Source organism: Phascolarctos cinereus, unplaced genomic scaffold (genome assembly GCF_003287225.1).
Source record: "Phascolarctos cinereus isolate Bilbo 61053 unplaced genomic scaffold, phaCin_HiC Scaffold_2;HRSCAF=192, whole genome shotgun sequence".
NCBI classification, from domain to species: Eukaryota; Metazoa; Chordata; class Mammalia; order Diprotodontia; family Phascolarctidae; genus Phascolarctos; species Phascolarctos cinereus.
The window spans coordinates 176878106-176902667 of record NW_027555625.1 but is presented as its reverse complement, the minus strand read 5'-3'; the positions used below and the strand labels follow the sequence as shown (position 1 = coordinate 176902667).

The 24562-nt window shown below is 34.4% G+C and overlaps 1 protein-coding gene across 2 annotated transcripts in view; it reads left to right on the top strand.

The window, feature by feature from the left end:
- The window catches only part of AGPAT5 (1-acylglycerol-3-phosphate O-acyltransferase 5), a 61387-nt gene extending 54466 nt beyond the window's left edge, over positions 1 to 6921 (top strand). For both annotated transcript variants that reach the window (XM_020985284.2, XM_020985274.2), the window contains 2 exons: positions 1953 to 2076; positions 4175 to 6921. In XM_020985284.2, coding sequence (XP_020840943.1) covers positions 1953 to 2076; positions 4175 to 4400 — 350 coding nt within the window. In that variant the 3' untranslated portion in view covers positions 4401 to 6921. The remainder of the gene's footprint in view (positions 1 to 1952; positions 2077 to 4174) is intronic.
- Positions 6922 to 24562: the final 17641 nt, after the last annotated feature.

Here is a 24562-nt window from a genome sequence, read left to right as displayed (position 1 = left end):
TAAGCTTTTGAATTTTAAATTTTCTTCCCTTCCTTTACCTCCTCCCTCCCCAAGATGGCATACAATCTGATATAGGCTCTACATATATATACCTATTAAACATATTTTCACATTAGTCATTGTAAGGAAGAATTAGAATCAATAGGAAGAACCACAAGAAAGAGGAAACAAAACAAAACAGAAGAAAAAAAAAAGAGCAAATAGTATGCTTAGATCAGCAGTCAAACTCCATAGTTCTTTCTCTGGATGTGGAGAGCATTTTCTATCATGAGACTTTTGGAGATATCTTAGATCCTTGCATTGCTGAGAAAGAGCTAAGTCTATCAACTGTAGTCATTGCACAATGTGGCTGTTACTGTGTACATCTCCTGGTTCTGCTCACTTCACTCATCATCAGTCCATGCAAATCTTTCCAGGTTTTTCTGAAGTCTGCTTGCTCATCATTTCTTATAACACAGTAGTATTCCATTACATTCATATACCGCCACTTGTTCAACCATTCCCCAGTTGATGGGCATTCCCTCAATTTCCATTTATTTCTCTGGCTCAAATGTTAATCCACACTAATCTCCACACGCAGCTGCCAAAGTGTTTTTCCTAAAACATGTTACTCCCCCCAACTCTATCTCCTAACTCCATGCCCTTTTACTGCCTGCTCTCTCCATGTCTGAAACACTTGCCCTCCTCATCTTTACCCCCTGATTCTTCAAGAATGAGCTCAAACCCTACTTTCTGTTTTGTTTTTGTTTGTCGTTTTTTTTTGGTGAGGCAATTGGGGTTAAGTGACTTGCCCAGGGTCACACAGCTAGCAAGTGTCAGGTGTCTGAAGCCGGATTTGAACTCAGGTCCTTCTGACTCCAAGGCTGGAGCTCTATCCACTGCGCCACCTACTTGCCCCTCAAACACTACTTTCTAGAAGAAGCCTTTCCCACTTTTTTTCCCCTTCCCCACAAGTACCTTCTTGCTGAGTTTATCTCCCATTTGTACTGTAAGCTTCTTGTACTGTATTTTTGCCTTTATTTCTATTTTTAGGGCTTAGTACAGTGCTTAGTATTTTGTAAATACTTAATAAACACTTGTTGACTGACTAATCTATCTATAATCCCTAAGATTCATCTTCTCTTCAAATACGCATCCCTCAAGGGACTCCATAGTCGTGTTCTCTTTGAGGCAAACTACCTCAACAAATTACAATAATTTAAAAAAACCCCTCAGAATTCACATTTCTTTCCTTGAGAATTTTCCCATTTCTCAGCTTCCTCTTCTATTCTGGTATTCCAATACACAACTTTTCTTTCCTCTTTCTTTAGCATCACAGACAAATGATGGTTCTATAACTCCAAATTTCTCTCCTACTCTGGGACATATGCATATCTAGTTATCAGCTGTGTAAGAAGTGCTAGGTTAGATATTATAGTTATAAAATAATAGTTGTGAGTTATATTAGATTATAATACTTTATCTTCCTTGGAAATTTTAGAGTAGTAGACTAAACAGTTTTTATTCCAGTGAATGGGGAAAAAAATCAGCTGAACTCTGAAGAGATTTCTAAGGGTATCCCAGTTTTGTCTGGATGATATTATAAAGAAACAGAGAGAGAAGATTACATCTGAAGAGAAGAATTGGTCCTGCTGCATTCTGACTTCCTTTTCCTTTACAGCCTAGATCCCTAGTTTTTTCAATTGTTTGCTTTTTACAAGGTCTTTCTTGCTGCACCATTGTGAAAAACAGACTCAATATCTTAATTGTCATTGTAGGAATTTTGCGTTTTCTTCTCTTATTAAGTGAAAAATATAATCTATCATCAGTTTAATTATAATAACTTCTGAAATTATGGCAAAAGTAGAATAACCAGATTTTCACTATTGTATATCAATATGGAACCAAAAAGTATGAATTTTCCATTCATTTTATTAAAGTGGATGTGGGTATCATTTGTCTTTGTTTTTTAGAATTTCTTTGCAAAGAATGTCCAAAAGTTCACATTCATATTGATCGCATAGACAAAAAAGATATCCCAGAAGAACAGTTGTCTATGAGAAGATGGCTTCATGACCGCTTTGAAATAAAAGATAAGTAAGTAATGTGTATACTTAAAACCGTCCTGCATGTGACTGAACATCTTCATCTTTAACATCTTACAACAATTTTTATGCAAACCATGTCTATTAGATTTCATTCTGTGAGTAAGTTAAGTGTCTTCATTTTTATGTGACTAAAAGAATTTACAAATTGAATTGATTTTTTTTCATTTGGAGTTATTTTATTCTCTATACATACACTAAAGAATTTGTTTAGGAAAAGAAAAGAATTTTTTTTTTGATGAGGCAATCAGGGTAAGTGACTTGCCTAGGGTCACACAGTTAGTAAATATCAAGTGTCTGAGGCTGGATTTCAACTCATGATTTCTTGATTTTGTTAATTTTAAGTCTTCCTAGCCTTTTCCCAAATTATCCCTTTTATCGTTTCAAAGCTAGAGATTCTAAGAGGCGTGAACTTCATTTCAGACATGATAGGAAATGGGACATTATGTACAATGAATAACAAGTAGACAAGTTTGCAATATAGAAGTTCCGGGGGGTGGGGGGCAGGGACAATGTTATATATAAGCTTAGAAAGTTAGGTTGGAGATAGATTGTGATGATTTTTTTAAAATACTAGACAGAATTTGTACTTGATAACTTAAAACAATATGGAACCCCATATTCCTGGAACATGACAGGTTCCTAGGGATACAAGGACAAAAATGAAACAGTTTCGGCTTGCATGCAACAGTTCTTTGCTATCATCTGAAGTTCTACTTCAGGAACTTCTTTTTCCCTTTGACCTCCTTGGAGATCTCTTGGTCAAAGGGTATGGACATTTTAGTCACTCATTTAGCAAAATTCCCAATTTCTTTCCATCATTATTGGATCAATTCATTATTACTCAAACAGTGGATTAATGTACTTGTCTTTGAGCAACATGTCCAATATTGAGTTTTCTACTTTTGGCATGTTTTTGCCTCTTTGCTGGTTGGGAATCCAGAAAGTTGTTTTGATTTGCATTTTTCTTATTAGTGATTTGCTGCAGTGGAGCATAGATCTAGAGCTAGAAGGAATCTCAGAAACTGTCTAGTCTAACACTGATTTTACAAATGAGAAAACTGAGACACATTTGAGTAGAGACAGGATTTGATCACAGGTCCACTGATCCTAGAGTCAGTACCTTTTCTCCTTTACCTTTCTAATTTGCTTCCTCTCTAATTAGCAATTATTACTTTTAAAAAAATCTTTTCTTTTTTCATATATTTTGAAAGTGTATCTATTAAGAAATGGTTTTTGGTCCTTATTTGACTTCCTACATGTTTTGGCTATTAGACCTTTATTTGAGATATTTAAAGCAAAGATTTATTTCCCAGTTAGTAGCTTCTTTTCTTATATTAGTTCAGGGTTTCTTACACTTTTTCCACTCACAACCCCTTCAGCACTTCTTACACTGTGGATTGCGACCCCATGTGGAGTTGTGACCCACAGCCGCATTTGTTGGGTAAAAGCTTTTTAAATTTCACCTGAAAATCTACTTTAACTTTTGTGATTATCTAGATCCCCTTTTATGTTAAGAATTCTTTACTTAGCTCTTGCTATGAAAGATACTTATGTATGACTTTTTATATTCAGGTTAGGTATCCATTTTAAGTATATTTTGTTTCATGACGTAAGAACTTTATATAAACCTAATTTCTGCCAAATTGTTTTCCTGTTTTCCCAGTAGTTCTTGTCAGATAGAGATTCCTACCTATATAATTCATGTACTTCGTATATTAAATACTGGATTATTGAGTTATTTCCATATCTTCCTTATCCATTTTTCTATTGTTAAATAGATTTTTATTTATATTGCCTAGATTTTCCCGTCTCTGCCCCTCTCCTTCCCAGACGTTCATCTTTTCTAACAAAGATTTTTTTAAATGAAATGATGTTGATTAAATATAGATTGAATTAATCCATATTTTTGTAGACCTCAAAAAATTTATATTCCTTGAAAATGACATTAAACTTCCTAACCATATGGCATTATGTTAACAGATAGTTTTTTTACATTGTCATTTTATATTACTGAATATAAGCTATTAGGAAAGAAATTACCCAGAAAAAACCAAACAACTTTCCACTTCTATTTTATGTATCCATAGGTTGATGATAGAATTCTATGATTCACCAGATTCCCAAAGAAGAAGCAAGTTTCCAGGGAAATGTATTAATTCCAAACTAAGCCTCAAGAAAACTTTGCCATCTTTACTATTCTTAGGTGGTCTGACTGCTAGTATGCTCATGACAGAATCTGGAAGGAAATTATATGTGAAAACCTGGATATATGGAACTGTAATTGGCTGCCTGTTGGTTAGTATTAAAGTGTAAGCAAATGCTGTCTTCAATCAGTGGAATGAGCTATCCTGTCTCTTGAGAGACAGCTGCACGTTTCACCAAAGTGTTTCCTGAATTTATAAGAAGTGTAAATAAAGCCTTATTGATTGAACATTGGATAAATTACAGTTTGTGACTTCAGCCTATTTGTGGTTGGTCTTGGTTAAGCATACATAATTTTACAAGTTTACTCTTGAATTTGCTGTAATATGAATAGATATACTGAGTTATGTTATACCTTGCATTCCCCATGAACTTAATGTCGGTTTTGGATGAACTACAGAAGATTAATGGAAGTGTATAGCTTGTTATTTTTTATGTAACTCAAGTTGATCAGTGAATATATTCCTGGATATTAATTTGCAGTATATATTCTTCCTTTTTTTTTTGTTATTTTAGGTTGGGTTTTCCCCCCCACAACCTGTGACTATACTAATTGTAGCTAACAAAGCTAGTATTTTGCAGTTATGTGATGTTTTTTTTTCTTAGTCAGTGTGTTTCTTTACAGAAGTCTAAGAAATTAATACCTAGATCATGAAATGTATAAAGAAAAAAGAAATGTTCATGGGGAAGAAGCTCTTTTTACCTAGTCTTTTCATTATTTCATTATTAGCTGATTTAATGACTTACATATACAAAACATTTAACTATCTAATTTTAATCAAATTAGCCTAATTTCCACACTTTGTGCTGTGCACAAAAGAATGTGTAAAGTGTAATGAAAATTAAATCTAAGCTAAAATTGTCACCCAATCAAATTGTAGGAAAGCATTTAAAAAATTGTTCAGTTTAATAAAGATTTCAGCTAAGCTAAACTAGAACATATGTGCCATAAATAGTAGATCATTTAAGTTTTCTGTTACTTCGTAATTATCTGAGCAATCAATTTGAATTGTATGTTTATTCTTTTACTCTTAATGGGTCAAGAGTATATTTGAGGTAACATAAAGCACTCAAATGTTTCTGCTAAACTTTTAAGCATGTGCCTTTTGCCTACTAGTCTGATTTTTAACTTAATATTTAGTAAAAAAGAAAATTATTTTTATTTTACTATCATATAATTCCATTTACTATCATATAATTTTTATTTGGATTAGAGATTATAGTGTTGATATGTATGGGTTACGCAGTAGGCTGTTAGTAAAAGAAATCCATAGCCAGCCAGTATTTGTCCTGCTTAAAATTGAATCCTTTGTTTGGAGGTTCTCACTGCTACTGCCAATGCTCTTTGCAGTTGTCTCACGTCAAGAAATTCTTGTTCTTGGAGGCAATGGGATATTTATTCCATCAAGCAGCACTAAGGGAATGATCTTCCTTTAGAAAAAGTTGGGTTTTTTTTCCAATTCTGTTGGAAAAATCTTGACTTGGCCACAAAGCAAAAGATTAATATTGCTCTCCTTGATTCTCTGAGTTTTCAGCTTTAATAGGGTTTGTGGCTCACTGAATCAAATTAAGAAATTGCATTTTGGCAACTGAGTCATTAAACACTTCAACTGTAGAACAAGATAATGGTTTGCAATGAGTGTTTTACCTTTTTTTAAAAATTTCTTATCATTTATAGTAGTCCTTTAGGATCACAATTCTAGATTTAGATTTGTTGACCCTGGATTTTTGTTACTGGATTTGCATCATCAGTGACTAAGGCAAGAGACACTAATTAAATCATGATGAATCATGAAAACAATTACATTGAATAATGTTTAATACAATACAGTGTGCTTCTCTGAAGACAGAGTGAGTAAACTATATTTTAAGTAACAGCTTTGAAGACTTAAGTATGGCATACATAAGCAGCATAAAATTGGTTTAACTCTGATATAGGCAGATCTATGTGTGGCGTTATGATGCCAAACTTATTTTAAACTTCCTTTACCATGAAATTTAGAACAAATTTTTTACTATCTTTGAAAATATTTTTAAGACACAAGTACACACACACACACACACACCCTACCACCACGACCACCACTAGTTAATTAGGATAATAATCAAGCTCCATAAAAATAATTATGATACTTATTTTTCACATAGTAACTGGATATCCAGTTGGTGTACTATAGGTAAAGTTTTAAAGCGTGTTATTGTTTAAATTATGTTCTTTGCTGGTGATACAAAGTAGCAGTGTGACTAGAATGAAAATCATCTTGAATATCTAGCTGTTTGATTATACTGACACACTTTTCTCACAGACTGGAAAAGCCTAATAAAATAATTGTTATTTTATAAGTTCATTATGTATCAAGATGTTTGGAAAATTAATTGCTCTTAACATGCACTGATATTAACTTGAATTTTTCCTTATTAAAGTCAAGGACCCCCTGTTCATACTTTTGTTTTACTTTTAGTGAATATTCTCATAAAATATCCCTTTAAGCTTTTGTTTATATCATTATTGTTTACAGCTGAATTATTGCTTAGTTATTCTTTACGAAATACATCACTGTGCATGCGTCTTATGCTTTTCAGCAAAAGGGTTTGTGTGAGAGTCAGCAAAATAAAAACTTTCCGTCTCTTATGTCTGTGCTACTTAAAATTTTGTGAGCTTGAAATAATTCATGAGCAATTACATGCAGAGAACAGGTGTTGTGACTGGCTGTGCTTTCAGAACTTTATAAAATGGTAATCTTTTTCTAAGATGTGAGGAGATAAGTATTTTTTCATAGATGATCATACCCCAAGTGCACAAGATTTTTTTTTTCTGTACATCTAAGTTAACAGGTATTGTTTACGATTAAAGGTGAGAAAATTTTGGAGCAAATTTGCTGGCAACTTCATGTACAGTTATTAGTGCAATAGTAAATTAATTGATAAGTGGAAAAAGTTCAGTGAGTAAAAATGCCAATTCCAGCCATTCATTATATCGAATCATATCCTTGTATCAATGATATTCTCACATTTTCTTGTCTGTGGTTTCTTCTTTAAGAAACATGCCAAATAATTTTATTAGCCACTCTTTCTTTTGCTGTTTATATAATTTTAACTAGTAAATGATTTTGCTGCTCTAAATATAAAAACAAGGCATAATTCCATGCAAAAGGCTTCTCGTTTCCCTTTTGCTAATTATTCGGTAAAGATGGCCAAAATAACCAGATTAGCTATTTTATTGCTTTGTTAACTAAGTGTAGACTCTTACATCTTGATGTGTATTAAACACATAGTCATTGAAAATTTTTAGGTCTAGGTAATATTTCATATGCATAATTTTAAATCAAATATCAAAAGTCATATCAAATAAATATTTGTATGTGATGAAATATAGTATGTGGGGGAAATGTCTTTGACATTATTCCTAGTGATGTAAAATGTTTTTAAAGTGCCAATTCAGTCTGTTCCATAGAAATTTGTCTATTAGTATAAATTACATTTCAGGGTGTATTTAGTTGGGGCAATTACTTATGATGAGCAAAATATATTTTCAGACAAGAATTCAGCTAAATCAATATCACAACCTGCCATTTAAGGCAATTTGCATCACATAGAGACTTATGATATAAAAAATGCGAATGAAAAACTTGGAATTTGATCATCCTGACTGAGGAGGTTTCCAAATATATGATAGTACATAAGTAGAAGACCTGTATTACTAACCAAATTTTTCACTTTTCAGCTGCATAATTTGGAGTACTGTGGACCATGTCATTGATTTAATTTTTTCAAATTGGTCACCTTGAAATGCCATGTATTTCAAGTAACTTAAGTGTGAGTGGATAAAATGTTTAAAATTTTTGCAATAAGTACGTAATTCCTGTAGGACTTGAATTTTAAGTCAAATGATTTGGTTATTGTCCTGAAGAGAAATAAATCTGAAATTGTGTTCTAGGAAGCCACACAATAAGAGAAAACTCCTTTACCCCTATTCTATTTAAAAAAAAATAAATGAGGCTTGGAGAGAGGAGAACTGGATCTGGCTCTAGCCCTAATTAGCAATATGACAATGGACAAGTTTCCTCATCTGAATAATGTGTATATTACCTACCTCACAGGGTTGTTGTGAGGAAAGCGCTTTGTAAAGCTTAAAGCGCTATAGAAATTTGTGTTACTATTGAAATAGTAATTGAAGTGATATATAGTGGGCCCTTGTATGAATTTGTTGACAATTATCATTTCATTACTCCATATTAGTAGCCAAATTTTTAATACTGTCTTAATTTATATGTTCATGTTGTATATGTGTAAAAGATGTATCAATATGTTTATTTAGACTTTCATATTTGAAGGTAATGCTACATCCTGATATGATGATTATTTGTGTTCAGGCCCAGCTGGAAAGACTTGCCTGATAGTCATGCCCACATTGTGCATACATGAAGAAGCCACAGAGCACTGTGTTATGCAGTTTTTGGTGATTCTGGCTGTTTTCATGCCACCTGGGCTAGGCCTTTCCTATTCAGGATGAAAAGTGCTTGTGCTTAAAGTTTTTACTTCTATTCTCTTGTCAGAATTTTGAATGTAGATTTACTACTACCTCTATATCTTAATAAAGGTAAGAAGATCAGTTTTAAAATTGTATTTTATAATCAGTTTTTAAATCTTTGGCAAAATGCACAGACTAGACCTAGTTAATTTTTGCTTACTGAGATGGATTCATATTTTATAAGAGGTTTTCAAATATTGGTGTGGTAGAAAGAGCCCTGGTGTAGCATCAGAAGAGTTCACTGTAAATCCTGACTCTTACTACCTATATGTGATCATTCTACGGCAAGTTACCTCCCCTCTCTGGGCCTCACTTTCCTCATTTGTAAAATGAAGGAGCTAGATAATTTTATAAATTTCGTGATACTATGATCTATTAAGCTTAAATTGGTATGACTTAGTAATTTAGCACATATATTTTCTACAACTTTTGAACAGAATTTCATTGTTTTAAAAATATTTTGTGTGTGTTCTTTTAGTCCTAAGAAGATATGGATAAATATGTCAAATTTCAAAATTATTCCATTTTGTATTATTTTCCCTTGTCATTCAATACACCTGTAAATAGTTTTATAAAATTAAGTTTGCTTTTTGTAATACTTATGGAAATGAAGTGCTTCATCAGTGTTTTTTTTAATGTCTCTCACAAATACAGTATATTTTAAACAATTACTGTGGCCTTCATTTAGAAGTGAATGGTAACATGTCTTATGGTAACTAAAAGAATAAGGGATTAAATTCAAACATGGATCAAATTACATATAACAAATTATAATTAACAACTAGAAGAATTCCCCATTTTGAAAATTTCAGCTGTTGATATCTTATGGGCATGCAGAAAAAATTAAATGGATAATTAAAAAAACCCAGAAATTTCAGAAAGTTTAAATTTCAAGTAAGAAATTTATGGGGAAAAAAAGGAAGGAAGCAAAGAAAATTAACTAAATTTGAAGGAGGTATTCACATAGAATATTATGGATATTATAGAGAATTCTCAAAAGGGAACACAATGATCCCGCAATGTTAATGCAGGAGCATTAGCAATTTTTTTTTTATCCAACAATCATCCTTCTCCCTCAGTAGTGTAGGTTTTCTAATGTTGTCAAGAACAAAACATACATTTGATGTCTTTAATTATGGAAGTTATTCTTACTTAATGTGAGCTGTTTCTGTCCCTCTGTCCCCTTACTTCCCTGCTCAAGAGTCCAGCCTTCTCTGGTGGATTTGATCCTCTCAAGCAGTCTTATTGAGTCTTCTGTTATTTGCTATTACTTTAACAATTCAACTAGATTGTAAATATCTTGAGTATAGAAGCTAAAGGAAATACTGTTTTGAATTTCTGCATTCATTTGAATGTGTGGAAAATTTGATTTTGAATTTTGATCACTTGAACTTTATCCCAATGGATAAAAAAGGAAGAGAAAATACTATATATTGGAAACTAGTTAATTTGTCTCAAGTAAGATGCTACAGTTGGTTGAAAAGGAAACAGCAGTGCTCTTAGTAGGTACTTTCCTCCTTTTCTTATTAGAGATAAAGTTAGTGTTACATGAAAAGGTAATTGAAACTGATTTACGTGAATTCTCATGAGTACTGAGAAATATCTACTTGATGGAAAGGGATATCAGGGTAATTCTCTCTAGGTCTTTAATTACCAGCAAACAAGGTAAAATTTAAAAAGCTATGTAGATGCTAAGAGTACTGAATGAAAAGGGATAGAATGTTTATTATACCAGTGATCTGTCAAGTAGGATATTTTGCAGTAGAGCTTTTAAGAGGTTAAAAAAGGGGTATGTGAGCTAAAGTGATTCTTAGAAAATTAGGTTAGCTATGTAGTATTACAGAGGTGAGAATGACAATTCTTACATAAATAAATCCTGTGCTCATACTATTGCCTGACTCCAGTCTACATCAACTGAAATCCTATCCAACCTCCAGGGCCTAATATTTTCATGGTGTTTTCCTTGCTCTCCCAATCAGAAGTAATCCCTTCTGAGAGTCTTGGACCACTCTTCCCCTATTCATTGTCACAGATTATATAAGAGAGAGAGAGAGAGAGAGAGAGTGTGTGTGTGTGTGTGTGTGTGTGTGTGTTTCTTTAAGGTAATGGATTGTGTCAGTCCTGCAGCCAAATTGAAAGTGATTTAGGTATCTGCCTTGCGCCCTGTCTTTAAATAGAGGATCTGGAAAGAACTCTCTGATGTCTACCTTCACTCTATCCAATGGTTGTGGGCAGGAGGTACTGAGGGAGCATTTGAATTTCAGAATTGATTTGATCATGCTTGAAATTGAGTTTCTGAAGACAATGATGATGTACATGTCTCATTCTTCATTGTATGCACCTAGTTTGTTATCTTTCACATTAATAAGCACTCAAGCATTTGTTAAATTTTCTCTGTTGCTCAAATTACATCTGGAGTACTGTGTTCAGTTCTTGGCTCCAGGGGAAGGAAATCAGAATTGTAAAATGTCTTGAGCTCATGCCGTGAGAAATCAGGAGTGGAGATATTTAACATGAAGAAAATTTTTGTGATGAATATGCTAGCTGTCCCCAAGTACGTGAAGAGCTATAAAGTGGAAGGATAGTACTTGCTCTTTTTTAGTTCCAGAGGACAGGACTAAAAGCATTGGGTAGAATTTGCAAAGAGACAAATTTAGACCAAAGTAAGGAAAGCTTCCCCCAAAACTAAAGCTCTTCAAAAGTTGAATAAGCTACACCGGAAGGATAGGGAGCTTCCCTTCACTAAAGGTCTTCAAAAGCTGGATGACTGACCATTTATCAGTTGTATTGTTCATTTTTTTCAGATATGGGCTCACCAAGATGGTCTTTGTCATCCCTTTTGACTGACATTCTGTGGTTCTGTGACTTGAACTAAAGGGTCAGATAAATCCAAGTATGAGGAACTCCAAATAATTGCATATCTTTGGTCATGATAGAATTTCATTGGAAGAAGTCAGAAAACATTTATTAAGCTATATTCCAAGCACTTTACCAAGTACTTGGGATTTCAGACAAAACAAAACAAAATGAAAAACTCCCTGCTCTCAGAGCTCACATTCTAATAGTGGAGAACACATGAAAACAATTATACAAACAATATATATGAGATAAGTGTGAGATAATCAGCGGAAGGAAGGCACTAACAGTAAAGGACATCTGGAAAGCCTTCTTGTGGAAGGTGGGATATTAGCAGGAACTTGAAAAAATCCAGGGGAGGTGGAGATGAAGAGGGAGAGCATTCCAGGTATAGGAAACAAAAATACTCAACATCTGGACCTGGGGCATCTTGTTTGAGGAACAGCAAAGAGGTCAGTGACACTAGATTGCAGAGTATGGTTATGATGGTGCAAGGAGACTGGAAAGGTAAGAAGGGAGCAGGTTATTTTATCTAATAGTATTTATTACTATTAATATTTTTACATGGTCAGATCTCTGCTAGCGAGAAATTTGAGGCAAAGAGACTAACCAAAAGCTATTGCAATAGTCCAGTGTAAGGTGAGGGCCTGTTTCAGGATAGTCTTAGTGTCAGAGGAGAGAAGGGAGTGTTCACTCTGGAGCTAAGGAAACACCTGTCACTGCTTTGCAAGAGGAATAAGGATTTTGGGGAAAGAATTATATCAGAATTCTTGGATATCCATTTGGACATTTGCTCATGGAGAGATGATATAATCTCTTTGTCAGACATGTTTTCAGAAGTTGATTCTCAATGTTATAATGTGGTAAAATTGTAAAACTCCATGATCTTACAGAATCACAAAGTTGGAAGGGACACCTAGTGCCTGTCTACAACAAAACCAACACGAAGTTATCAAACCATTGCTTGGTTGTCATAGTGTTTCAGGTGACCCAAGGGGGTAGGTAGTAGAGGGCAGCTCCATAGCATAATGGATAAAGTACCAGGCCTGGAATCAGGAAGACATCTTCCTGAGTTCAGATTTGACTTCAGGCACTAGCTCTGTAATCCTGCACAAGTCACTTAACCCTGTTTGCTTCATTTCTTCCTCTGTAAAATGAGCTAGAGAAGGAAATGGCAAACCACTCCATTATCTTTGCCAAGAAAACCTTAAATAGGGTCATGAAGAGTCAGACGTGGCTGAAAATGGGCTAACAACAAAGAGGTAATGGAAAGGCACAAATTAGGTATAAGTAGGCTGTAGCATACACCAATAACCATACAGTGCATAAGAATAGTGATAGAAAACATCAATAGCATGTGTAACAGAGAAAGGAGGTAGACCACTCCTATAATAAGAGTGAAGGACTGTAGATCATCTATGTGTTGCACATATTAAAAGAACCAAAAAGACTCCTGCTGATTGGATCAGTCCTTTTAAGTAGAATGTATATGGCAGTATAAGGAATAATGACAATATAGGAAATCATAGATTGCAATTTGCATCTACTCATATGAATGTGATCTTGTTTCCATTGAAGTATCAAAGAATTGCCAAGTAAAGTTTAACTGGGTCACAGAATCTTCAATATGGAAGGGATCTCAGGTCATTGACTATAACAGGTACCTGAAAAAGATTCCCCTCCACAACATTTCTAACAATTAGTTTGCTTTGAAGACTTTTAAAAGGATTAGGATAAGGGAGAAGCATGCTAGCTATAGGAGAGGTACCTACCTCTTTTCTCCTCTGGAGCATTCTAATCATAAGGAAGTTTCTTCTTAAACTCAGATTTTCCTCTTCCCACTTCTCAGCCATATTTCCTTGGCTGGCATGTCAGACTGCATATCAAATTATTAAATAACCCAGAGCTTTTTAAATAATTTTTTTTTAGTTTTCAACATTCACTTTTATAAGATTTTGAGTTCTAAATTTTTCTCTCTCCCTCCTCTTCCCCCTCTGTAAGAGGGTATGTCTTAGGTTATACATGTACAATTATATTAAATATATTTCCACATTAGTCTTGTGAAAGAAGAATCAACAAAAGGGAAAAACTATGAGAAAGAAAAAAAAGAAAATAATATGCTTTGATCTGCATTCAGACTCCATAATTCTTTCTCTGGATGTGGATAGCATTTTCTATCATGCATCTTTTGGAATTGTCTTAGATCACTGCATTGCTGAGAAGAGCAAAGTCTATCAAAGTTGATCATCACACAATGTGGCTGTTACTGTGTACAATATTCTACTGGTTCTGCTAACTTCACGCAGCATCAGTTCATGTAAGTCTTTCCAGGTTTTTCTGAAATGTGCCAGCTCATCATTTCTTATAGCACAGTAGTATTCCATTATATTCATATACCATAACTTGTTCAGCCATTCCCCAACTGATGGGCATCTCCTCAATTTTCAATTCTTTGCCAGCACAAAAAGAGCTGCTATAAATATTTTTGTACATGGGGGTCCTTTTCCCTTTTTTATGATCTCTTTGGGATCAGGACTAGTAGTGGTATTGCTAGGTCAAAGGGTATGCACAGTTTTATAGTCCTCTGGGTATAGTTCCAAATTGCTCTCCAGAATGGTGGGATCAGTTCACAACTCTACCAACAGTGCATTCGTGTTCCAATTTTCCCATATCTTCTCCAACATTTATCATTTTCCTGTTTTGTCATGTTAGGCAATCTGATAGGTGTGATATGGTACCTCAGAACTATTTTGATTTGCATTTCTCTAAACAATTGTGATTTAGAGCATTTTTTCATATGAGTATAGATAGCTTTAATTTCTTCATCTGAAAATTGCCTGTTTATATCCTTTGATCATTTATCAATTGGAGAATGACTTGTATTCTTATAAGTTTGACTCAGTTCTCTATATGTTTTAGAAATGATGCCTTTATCAGAGATACCTGCTGTAAAAATTGTTTCCCAGCTTTCTTCTTCCATTCTAATCTTGGTTGCATTGGCTATGTGCAAAACTTTTTAATTTAATGTCATCAAAATTATCCATTTTACATCTCATAATGAGAGTTTTTTTTACAAACTGAAGTTGATATTTTTGCCACCAAGTGTAAAAATTTAAATTTATTAATCTTAGTCAATTTGGCCTATTCTAGCCTCATAGATTTTGTCACCCACTGTTTTAGCTAACCCTCTTAGCTTAGTATTATCTTCAAATTTGATAAGCTATTGGTTAAAATAATAAACTTAGAACATAACCCTGGACACAACTAGAAATTTTCTGCATGATAATCAACCATTAATGACTGCTCATCATTAGGTTCAGTCATTTCAATTCTGAACCCACCTATTTTTATTATCATCTAGTCCATATCTGTATACAACCTTTTGAGAATAATAGCACTATAAAGTTGGGCAGATGCTTTGCTAAAATATGGGTAAATTGTGTCTACAGAATTCTTCCAATTTACCAATCACCCTGTCAAAAAATCAAGGTTGTTTTGGCCAGACATTCTTGATTGAGCCATTCTGACTCTGGGCTCATCACTTCCCTTTCATGACATTAACTAACCATCTTGCTTAGTAATACATAAACTCTGACACTGTTTGACCCTGAGGAAGTCATCTAACTTCTGCCTCCATTTCCTCAACTGTAAAATAATAGCACCTACCTCTCAAGGTTGTTGTATCAAATGAGATAATATTTGTATAAGGCTTAGGACAATTCCTGACTTAATAAACGGTTGTTTCTTTTCTTCTGTGAGGGCAGTGACACTAAATTAGTTCTAAACAGACATAAGAGGTAACCTTGGCTGGAAAAGGTACTAGCAACTGAGGAGACCAGAAAAGGTCTTCAGGAGGTGGCACTTGAGCTTGGTTTTGAAGGAAGCCAGGAACTACTGGGGCAGAGATGAGGAGAGAGAATTCTAGACACAGAAGACAGCCAATGCCAAGGGACAAAGAGGAAGAGCAAAAGTAAAAAGGCCAGTTTGTCTGGACTGTGGTGTGTTTAGAAGAGAGTAAGGTGAAAGCAAACTGAAAAGGCAGGAAGGGTGAGGTTATAAAAATCTTCAAATGCCAGACAGTGTCCTAGCAGTTATAGGTGACTCCTGGAATTTATGAAGGTCGAGGGGTGATAGAGTCAGATATGCACTTGATAAAAATCACTTCGGTGCCTCTATCTCAGAGGATGGATTTGAGTTTGAGGCATGGAATTCAGTTAGGAGACTTATAATAATTCAGTGGCTAAATGAATGGAAAGGGAATATATGAGAAATGTAGATAGAGGAATGACATGATTTGGCAAATGACATGTGGGGTGAGAATGAGTCAACAATGGCAGCTGGGTGGTATAGTGGATAGAGTGCTAGACCTGGAGTCAGGAAAACCTGAATTGAAATCTAACCTCAAATAATTAGTAGCTGTGTGACCCTGGACAAGTCACTTAACTACTCAGTGTTCTCATCTGTAAAATGGGGATAATAATAGCACCTACTTCCCAGAGTTGTTGTGAGGCTCAAATGAGATCATTGTAAACTGCTTAGTACAGTGCCTGGCTTACAGTAAGTGCTATATAAATGTTAGCTGCCACTATTAATGGCACCAAGGTTGTGAACCTGTTTTTTTGTTGTGAACAAATTCACTGACATTGACAGAAACAGGGAAATTTGGAAGAGGATGGATTTGAAAGAAAAAGTTTTGTTTTGGGTATGAAATGCCTTGGGACACCCAGTTGGAAGTGTCCAGTAGTTAGTTGGTAATGTGTGACTAGAGCTCAGGAGAGATACTAGGGAAAAATACATAGACCCATAAATCATCTGCATAGAGATAATATTTGAACCCTTGGCTACTGGTGAAGTTATCAAATGAGAGTATAAAGAGAAAAAAGGAGAGGAACCAGGCAAGAGCTTTTAATTACCCCCACAGTTATAAAGATGAGATTATGATTGAGGCAAGTCAAAAAAATTACTAGCTTCTGAAAGAATTGCAGAATTTTAAATGTTGTGAAAGACCTCAGCAGCCATCCATTTCCAATCCATCCCTGAAAAAAATGTCAACTACAATACATGGTACAAGCCGATCATCCAGTGCCCTGGTACTTATGTACCTAATTACTAAGTACCTAATGGCCCAGTAGCAAAGTATCTAAGGGCAGCAGTGATTAATTACCTAATTGCATATTTACCCAAGTACCTAATGACCAGTACTCTAAGTGCCTCAGTACTTGGTTGGTTATTGTCCTCTAAGAGGACCAAAATGATATGATTGTTGGGGTCAAGGTACCACGTGTCCAATTGCAGCTGATCAGAACAATATGAGTTAGAAAGCAGGTCAGGCACAAATAGTCCATGTGAACATTTGGAGTAGAGATGTTTCTGAATTTGTGCATTTCACACCTCCTTTGAGCTACTGAAATTCTGTTTTGCTCAAAGAGGACAGTACCTTCTTTGCCAGCCCATCATGCTGGGCAGTCTCTCATGTCTCACAATCAATTTCAAAGTTCTTTAGAGAGACCTTCAGAGTGTCCTTGTATTGCTTCTTCTGACCTCTATGTATGTGCTTGCTTTGTGTGAGTTCTTCATAAAATAGTCTTTTAGGCAAACCTACATTTGGCATTCAAACAACATGGCCAGCTCATCAGAGTTACATTCTCTGAAGTAGATTTTGAATGCTTGGTAGTCAAGCTCTAGGAGGGGCTTGTACCAAATGTACCAAGGGTGCATTAATGTCCCAATTTTCCCACATTTTCTCCAACATTTATCATTTTCCTGTTTTGTCATGTTAGCCAGTCTGATAGGTGTGATGTGGTACCTCAGAACTGTTTTGATTTGCATTACTCTAAACAGTTGTGATTTGAAACATTTTTTTCATAGCTTTGATATCTTCATCTGAAAACTGCTTGTTCATATCCTTTGACCATTTATCAATTGGGGAATGACTCATATTCTTATAAATTTGTCTCAGTTCTCTATAAACCTGAGAAATGGGGGCTTTATCAGAGAAACTTGCTATAAAATTTTTCCCCCAGTTTTCTGCTTTTTGCCTTGGTTTTGTTTGTGAAAACCCTTTTTAATTTAACATAATAAAATTATCTATTTTATGTCTCATAATGTTCTCTATCTCTTATTTGGTCATAAATTCTTCCTTTATCCATAGATCTGACAGGTAAAATATTCCATGCTCACCTAATTTGCTTATGCTATCACCCTTTATGTCTAAATCATGTGCCCATTTTGATCTTATATTTGATAGATACACAGTTTCTGCCAACCTGCTTTTCAGTTTCCCCGGAAATTTTTGTCAAATACTGAGTTCTTGTCCCCAAAGCTTGGACCTTTGCGTTTACTGAATACTAGATTTGCTGTGGTTATTTACTACTATGTATTGTGTACTTTATCTATTCTACTGATCCACCCCTTTATTTCTTAGCCAATACCAGATTGTTTTGATGGATGATAATTTTGGAATACAGTTTGAAATCTGGTATTGCTAGGCCACCTTTATTCACATTTTTTTTCATTGATTGATTCCCTTGATATTCTTGACTTTATTTTCCTTCCAGATGAATTTTGTTATTATTTTTTTCCTAGCTCTATTAAATAATTCTTTGGTAGTTTAGTTGGTATGACACTGAATAAGTAAATTAATTTAGGTAGAATTGTCATTTTTATTATATTTGCTCAGCCTACCTATAAGCCATGAATATTTCTCTGTTTGTTTAGATCTATCTTTATTTGTATGAAAAGTGTTTTGTTATTGTGTTCATATAGTTCCTGGATTTGCCTTGGCAGGTACACTCTCAAGTTTTATATTATTTACCATTATTTTAAATGAAATTTATCTCTTGCTGCTAGACTTTGTCGGTAATATATGGAAATAGTGATGATTTTTTTTAATATTCTACAACTTTGTTGAAGTTGTTGATTATTTCAACTAGTTTTTCTAGTTGATTCTCTAGGATTCTCTAACTATATCATCATATCCTCTGCAGAGAGAGAGAGTTTTGCTTCCTTATTGCCTATTCTAATTTCCTCAATTTCTTTTTCTTATCTTATTACTATAGCTAGTATTTCTTCTTGTTGTTTGTCCTTTGTTGAAGAGGACTGGGTCTGGTGGCAAGATGTAGATGAGGACAACTGGAGATGGCCTTGGATATAGAGGGGGACCTTGGCCTTTTTTAAGCTAAGGTCTGTCCCAAGTCTCAGTTTGACTGAGGCAATGCCCATTCAGTGATTAAGGCTAGGATAGAAATGAGTTGGGGAATAGCCCCTTTTACCTAATTGAAAAAAAATCTAGGAAGGGAAGACCCTCAGGGTTTCTGGCTGAAACAAAAACAATTACTATTTACATTCACTCTGAGGCTTCAGGACCTAAATAATGAGCACTAAGTGGGGCTTAGGCTGGGACCTATTGTTGGTCAATAAATGAGAGCCAGAGTAAATTGGGTTTAAGGTATGATCTTTAAGAACAAAATCTAGCCTGCAAACCCCAAGATATCTTGCTAAGTTTCAGCCATCAAAATTTATATTCCTTTGGGCAAAGCCACCCACAGGTAAGGAAGGGTATGATATCCTATGTGGACATAGGGAGGGGAAGAAGGGAAGGGAAAGGAAGGTAGGGAGAAAGGAAGGAAGGTAGGGAGAAAGGGAGAAAGGAAGGAAGGTAGGGAGAAAGGAAGGAAGGAAGGAAGGAAGGAAGGAAGGAAGGAAGGAAGGAAGGAAGGAAGGAAGGAGCTGTGTTGCCTAACTGGAATTGGCCAGTTGGGTCCCCATTGGGCCAGCTTGGACTGCTCAGTGGTTGTTGTTTGTCCTTCATTCTCGAAGAGGCCACATACCAGGAAGGTGATGCCATGACTTGCAAATGAGTTGGATTTAAGTGAGGGAGGGCTGTGCCAAGTCACCAGCCTCATTTTCTCCTCCAGAGCCATCTGAGTCCAGTGGCAAGGTATAGATCAGGATGACTGGATATGGCTCCCAGCTAGCATTTCTAATACAATATTGAATAATGGTGTTGATGAGGGCCATCCTTGCTTTAATCCTGATCTTATTGGGGATGCTTCTAGCTTATCTCCATGTCAGATAATGTTTGCTGATGGTTTTAAATAGATAATGCTTATCATTTTAAGGAAAGTTCAGTTTATTCTTATGCATTCTCATGTTTTTAATAGGAATGAGTGTTGAATTTTATCAAAAGTTCTTACTGTATTTATAGAGATAATTTTATGTTTTGTGGGTTTTGTTATTGATATGGTCAATTATGCTAATAGTTTTCCTAATATTGAACCAGCCCTGCATTACTGGTATCAATCCAACCTGGTCATAGTGTAGTGTATATGATCTTTGTGATATCTTTCTGCATGTTCTTGATAGTATTTTGTTTAAAATTTTTGCATCAATATTCATTAGGGAAATTTGTATATAGTTTTCTTTCTCTATTTTTACTCTTTCTAGTTTAGGTATCAGCACCATATTTGTGTCATAAAAGGAATTTGGTTGGGCTCTTTCTTTGCCCATTTTCCCAAATAATTTATATAGTATTGGAATCAATTGCTCTTTAAATGTTTGGTAGAATTGACTTGTAAATCTGTCTGGTCCTTGGGATTTTTTCTTAGGGAGCTCAGTGATGGCTTATTCAATTTCTTTTTATAAGATAGGGTTATTTAAGTATTCTACTTCCTCTTCTATTAACCTGGGAAGTTTATATTTTTGTAAATATTCATCCATTTCACTTAGATTGTTACATTTATTGGCATATAATTGGACAAAATAGAACCTAATAATTGCTTTAATTTCCTTTTCATTGGTGGTGAATTTACTTTTTTCATTTTTGAAACTGGTAATTTGGTTTTTTTTTTATCAAATTAACCAGTGGTTTACTATTTTATTGGCTTTTACATAAGACCAACTTCTACTTTTCTTTTTTTAGTTTGATTTTTTTTTTAATTTCAATTTGATTAATCTCTCCTTTGGTTTTAAGGATTTCCAATTTGGTGTTAAGTTGAAGAATTTCAATTTGTTTTCTTTCTTTCTTAGTTACTTTCTTTCTTTCTTTCTTTCTTTCTTTCATGCCCAATTCATTTATCTGCTCTTTCTGTATTTTATTGATGTAAGCATTTAAAGATATAAAATTTTCCCTAAACTTTGGCTGTATCCCATAAATTTTGGTATGTTGTCTCATTTTTGTCATTCTCTTCAATGAATCGATTGTTTCTGTGAATTTTTTTTTTTTGACCCACTCATTCTTAAGGATTAGATTATTTATTTTCCAATTAATTTTTAATCTCTTTCCATGGCCTTTTAGTGAATGAATTTTTATTGCATTATGATCTGAAAAGGATGTATTTAATGTCTCTGCTTTTCTGTATTTGGTCGTGAGGGTTTTATGCCATTATACATAGTCAATTTTTGATTAGGGGTTATGTACCACTGAAAAAAGGTATATTGATCCTTACTAGCTGTGTGACCCTGGGCAAATCACTTAACCCCAATTACCTCACCAAAAAGCAAAAAAAAGAAAAAAGGAAAAAGAAAAAAGAAATGGCTGAAAAAAGGTGTATTCTTTTTATTCTTATTCACTTTTCTCCAGAAGTCTGTCATAGCTAACTTTTCTGAAGTTCTATTAATCTCCTTAAGTCCTTTCTTGTTTATTTTTTCTTTAGATTTATCTAGTTCTGACAGGGGAAAGTTGAGGTCACCGACTAGTATAGTTTTACTGTCTATTTCCTCCTGTAACTCATTTAACTTTTCCTTTAAGAATTTTGATGCTATATCATTTGATGCTATATTATGTTCAGTATTGATATTACTTCATTGTCTGGTACCTTTTAGCAAAATGTAATTTCTCTGCTTAACTCTTTTAATTAGACCAATTTTTGCTTTTGCTTCATCTGAGATCATGATTGCTACTCCTGCTTTTTTAAAAATTCAGTTGAAGCATTCTCGTCTAGCCCCTTAACTTTACTCCATGTGTGTCTCTCTGCTTCAAGTGTTTTTCTTGTAAAACAACGTGTTGTCAGATTCTGGTTTTTAATCCATTCTGTTATACACTTCTGTTTTATTGGTGAGTTCATCCTATTCACATTCACAGTTATGGTTACTAACTGTGTGTTTCCCTCCATCCAGTACGATGCCTTACAGGGCTGAATAAATATTGAATTGGATTGCTGATTATCACACTCACAACATGATGTCTGCAATACACCACAGAACTTTTTTAGATGAACTGCTGTCTAACTACACTTCAACCAATTTATATTTGTAAAGTTGGTTCTTTGAACAGTATGTGAAAAGAGGTGAGTCATTTTTATTGTTTGCCAAAGTTTTATAAAATCATATAATTCAAAAAAGAATTTTAAAATTACATTAACACAGCATGGCATTTTAGAACATAGATAGATATGGATATGCCTAATATAGGTCCATGAACTATGAGTGTAGACCAGGCAAGTTCAAAGATATCTGATAATTGATATAACTATTGTACTGTGTTATCTAAAGTAAGTTCATGTAAATAGTATGCGCAATGACAGGGATCATGCACACGTTGTAAGTTCTATGGGTAGACAGGGTCTTTTATTTGTTTTTTTTTTCTTTTTGCTGAGGCAATTGGGGTTAAGTGATTTGCCCAGGGTCACACAGCTAGTAAGTGTCAAGTATCTGAAGTCATATTTGAACTCAGGTTCTCCTGACTCCAAGGCCAGAGCTCTATCCACTGCACCACCTAGCTGCCCCATATTTACTTACTTTTTCATGTTTCTTTTTTTGTACACTGTTACGAAGTCTAAGCAGACACATATAGTATATTGTTCAAATGCTGCTTATGTACTATTACTTTGTGAAAATACCATACATTTTAAAAATAAGTGAGAAAAACTGAACAATATCAGGAATGAGAATCATTATTTCTAGGAAGGCACAGAATTTCACCAGACTCTGCTTTCAGTAATAGCCAAATTCTAGTAATGATATCTTTCCAGAAATATTGCTGTAATCTGCATGTCTATCAAAGGGTTAAAAGCCACTGAAAGTGTTAAAACTTTGGAAAAATTATATACCTTGACTTACTTTACTTGTTACATGCATTTCTGAATATCTTACATTTTACTTAAAATACAATTTACTTATTTCTATGTAGACATCAAATGAATTACTTATTGTAAGTATCATTTATATGGTGCCTATTATGTGCCAGGCACAGTGCTAAGTACTTTACAAATATTACCTCATTTCATCCTCACAACAACCCTGGGAGGCAGGTGCTAGTGTTATCTCCATTTTACTTTTAAGGAAACAGACAAACAGAGGTTAAGTGACATGACCTCAATCACACAGATAGTAGTAAATGTATGAAACAGGATTTGAACTCTGGTTTTCCTGAGTCCAAGTCCAGTACTCTAGTCATTGCCCCACCCACTCCTTAATTGCGTTAAAAAAAACCATACAAAACATTTTTTTCAAAAATATTAATTGAATCAAGTATTTTGTTTTAGATTTGTATTTTTACAGACCCAATTTAAATTGAAGTGTTGAAGAAAAAGAAGTGTAATGAAGATATGAATTATGCAGTTAACTTGCATTAATGAACATGATAGGTCACAAATGCCAAAAAGTGTTTTTTGTGCCTAAAAATTCTTGTGAAGCATGAATCCAGAAAATCTGAAAGACCACGTCACATTTATCCATCCTGAAACTGCATCTAAAGATGCAATTTTTTTTTTGTGAAAAGAAAGGTCAATTTGAAAAGGTCAAGATCCTTTCAAAACTTGGATTTGCCAATGCACACAAACCTTTTTTTGAATAGTCCTATAAAGTTCCCTATCAGATTCCAAATCAAAAAAGCTTCACACCATTGGAGAGACTTTGAGTAAGGCCACATGCTTTCAAAGTGTTCAAGTGGTTTGTGGACTGGACTAGTGAAACAAATTGTAATCAGTTTTATTGTCAAATACTATAAGATGCTCTAGGATCGTTAATATTTCTTTTAAAATTGTAAAACAGCCCTCATCAAGGGATAGGCAACCTCTCTATTTCCTTTCATTAAGTAGCTGAAACTGCAGAAATCTCTAATGTAGTCATCTCTTTGTTTTTATTTAGTATGTGCATACTGGTGTCATCAAAAATGAATTCTTATTTTGTGAGTCCCTTTTGGAAGTTACAAAGGTCATCAACATTTTGGAAATGTAAAAATTGTTTTTTATTTTGTTTTGGTTTTTTACCAAATACAACTCTTTATACAGATTGAACCTCTGGTCTTGCTTTGCATTGTCAAAGATTATTGAGTTGTTTTAGTCATGTCTGATCCTTTGTGACTCCATTTGAGGTTTTCTTGGCAAAGCCACTGGAGTGGTTTGCCATTCTCTTTACCTGCTCATTTTACAGATGAGGAAACTAAGGCAGAGTTAAGGAACCTGCCTAGGGTTGCACAGCTAGTAAGTGTCTGAGGCCAAATTTGAACTCAAGTCTTCCTGACTCCAGGTCCAGTGCTCTATCCACTGTGCCACTTAGCTGCCCTTGTCAAAGATCACCCAATAATTTAATGTTCTATTCAAACTAAGCAATAGCAACCTTCATACTGATATGTCTTTAAAAAACAAAATTTAACTTTAACTTGCCTATATTTTAAATGTACCATCTTAGTGTATTAATGAAGAAATATATATATTACTACATCATACTTTTTTATATTTTAATAACTGTATTTCAATGTAATTCGTTTCCTTTGTTATCCATTTTATTTGCTACATGTTAAAACAATTTTTTCTGAGAAGGGGTCCATAGGCTTCACCAGACTTCCAGAGAAATCTATGACCCAAATAAGCTCAAGAATCCCTGGTTTAGAAGAATCAGAAAAAAGATGCATTGGGAGAGATTTTGTTGTAGATGAGCCTCTCAG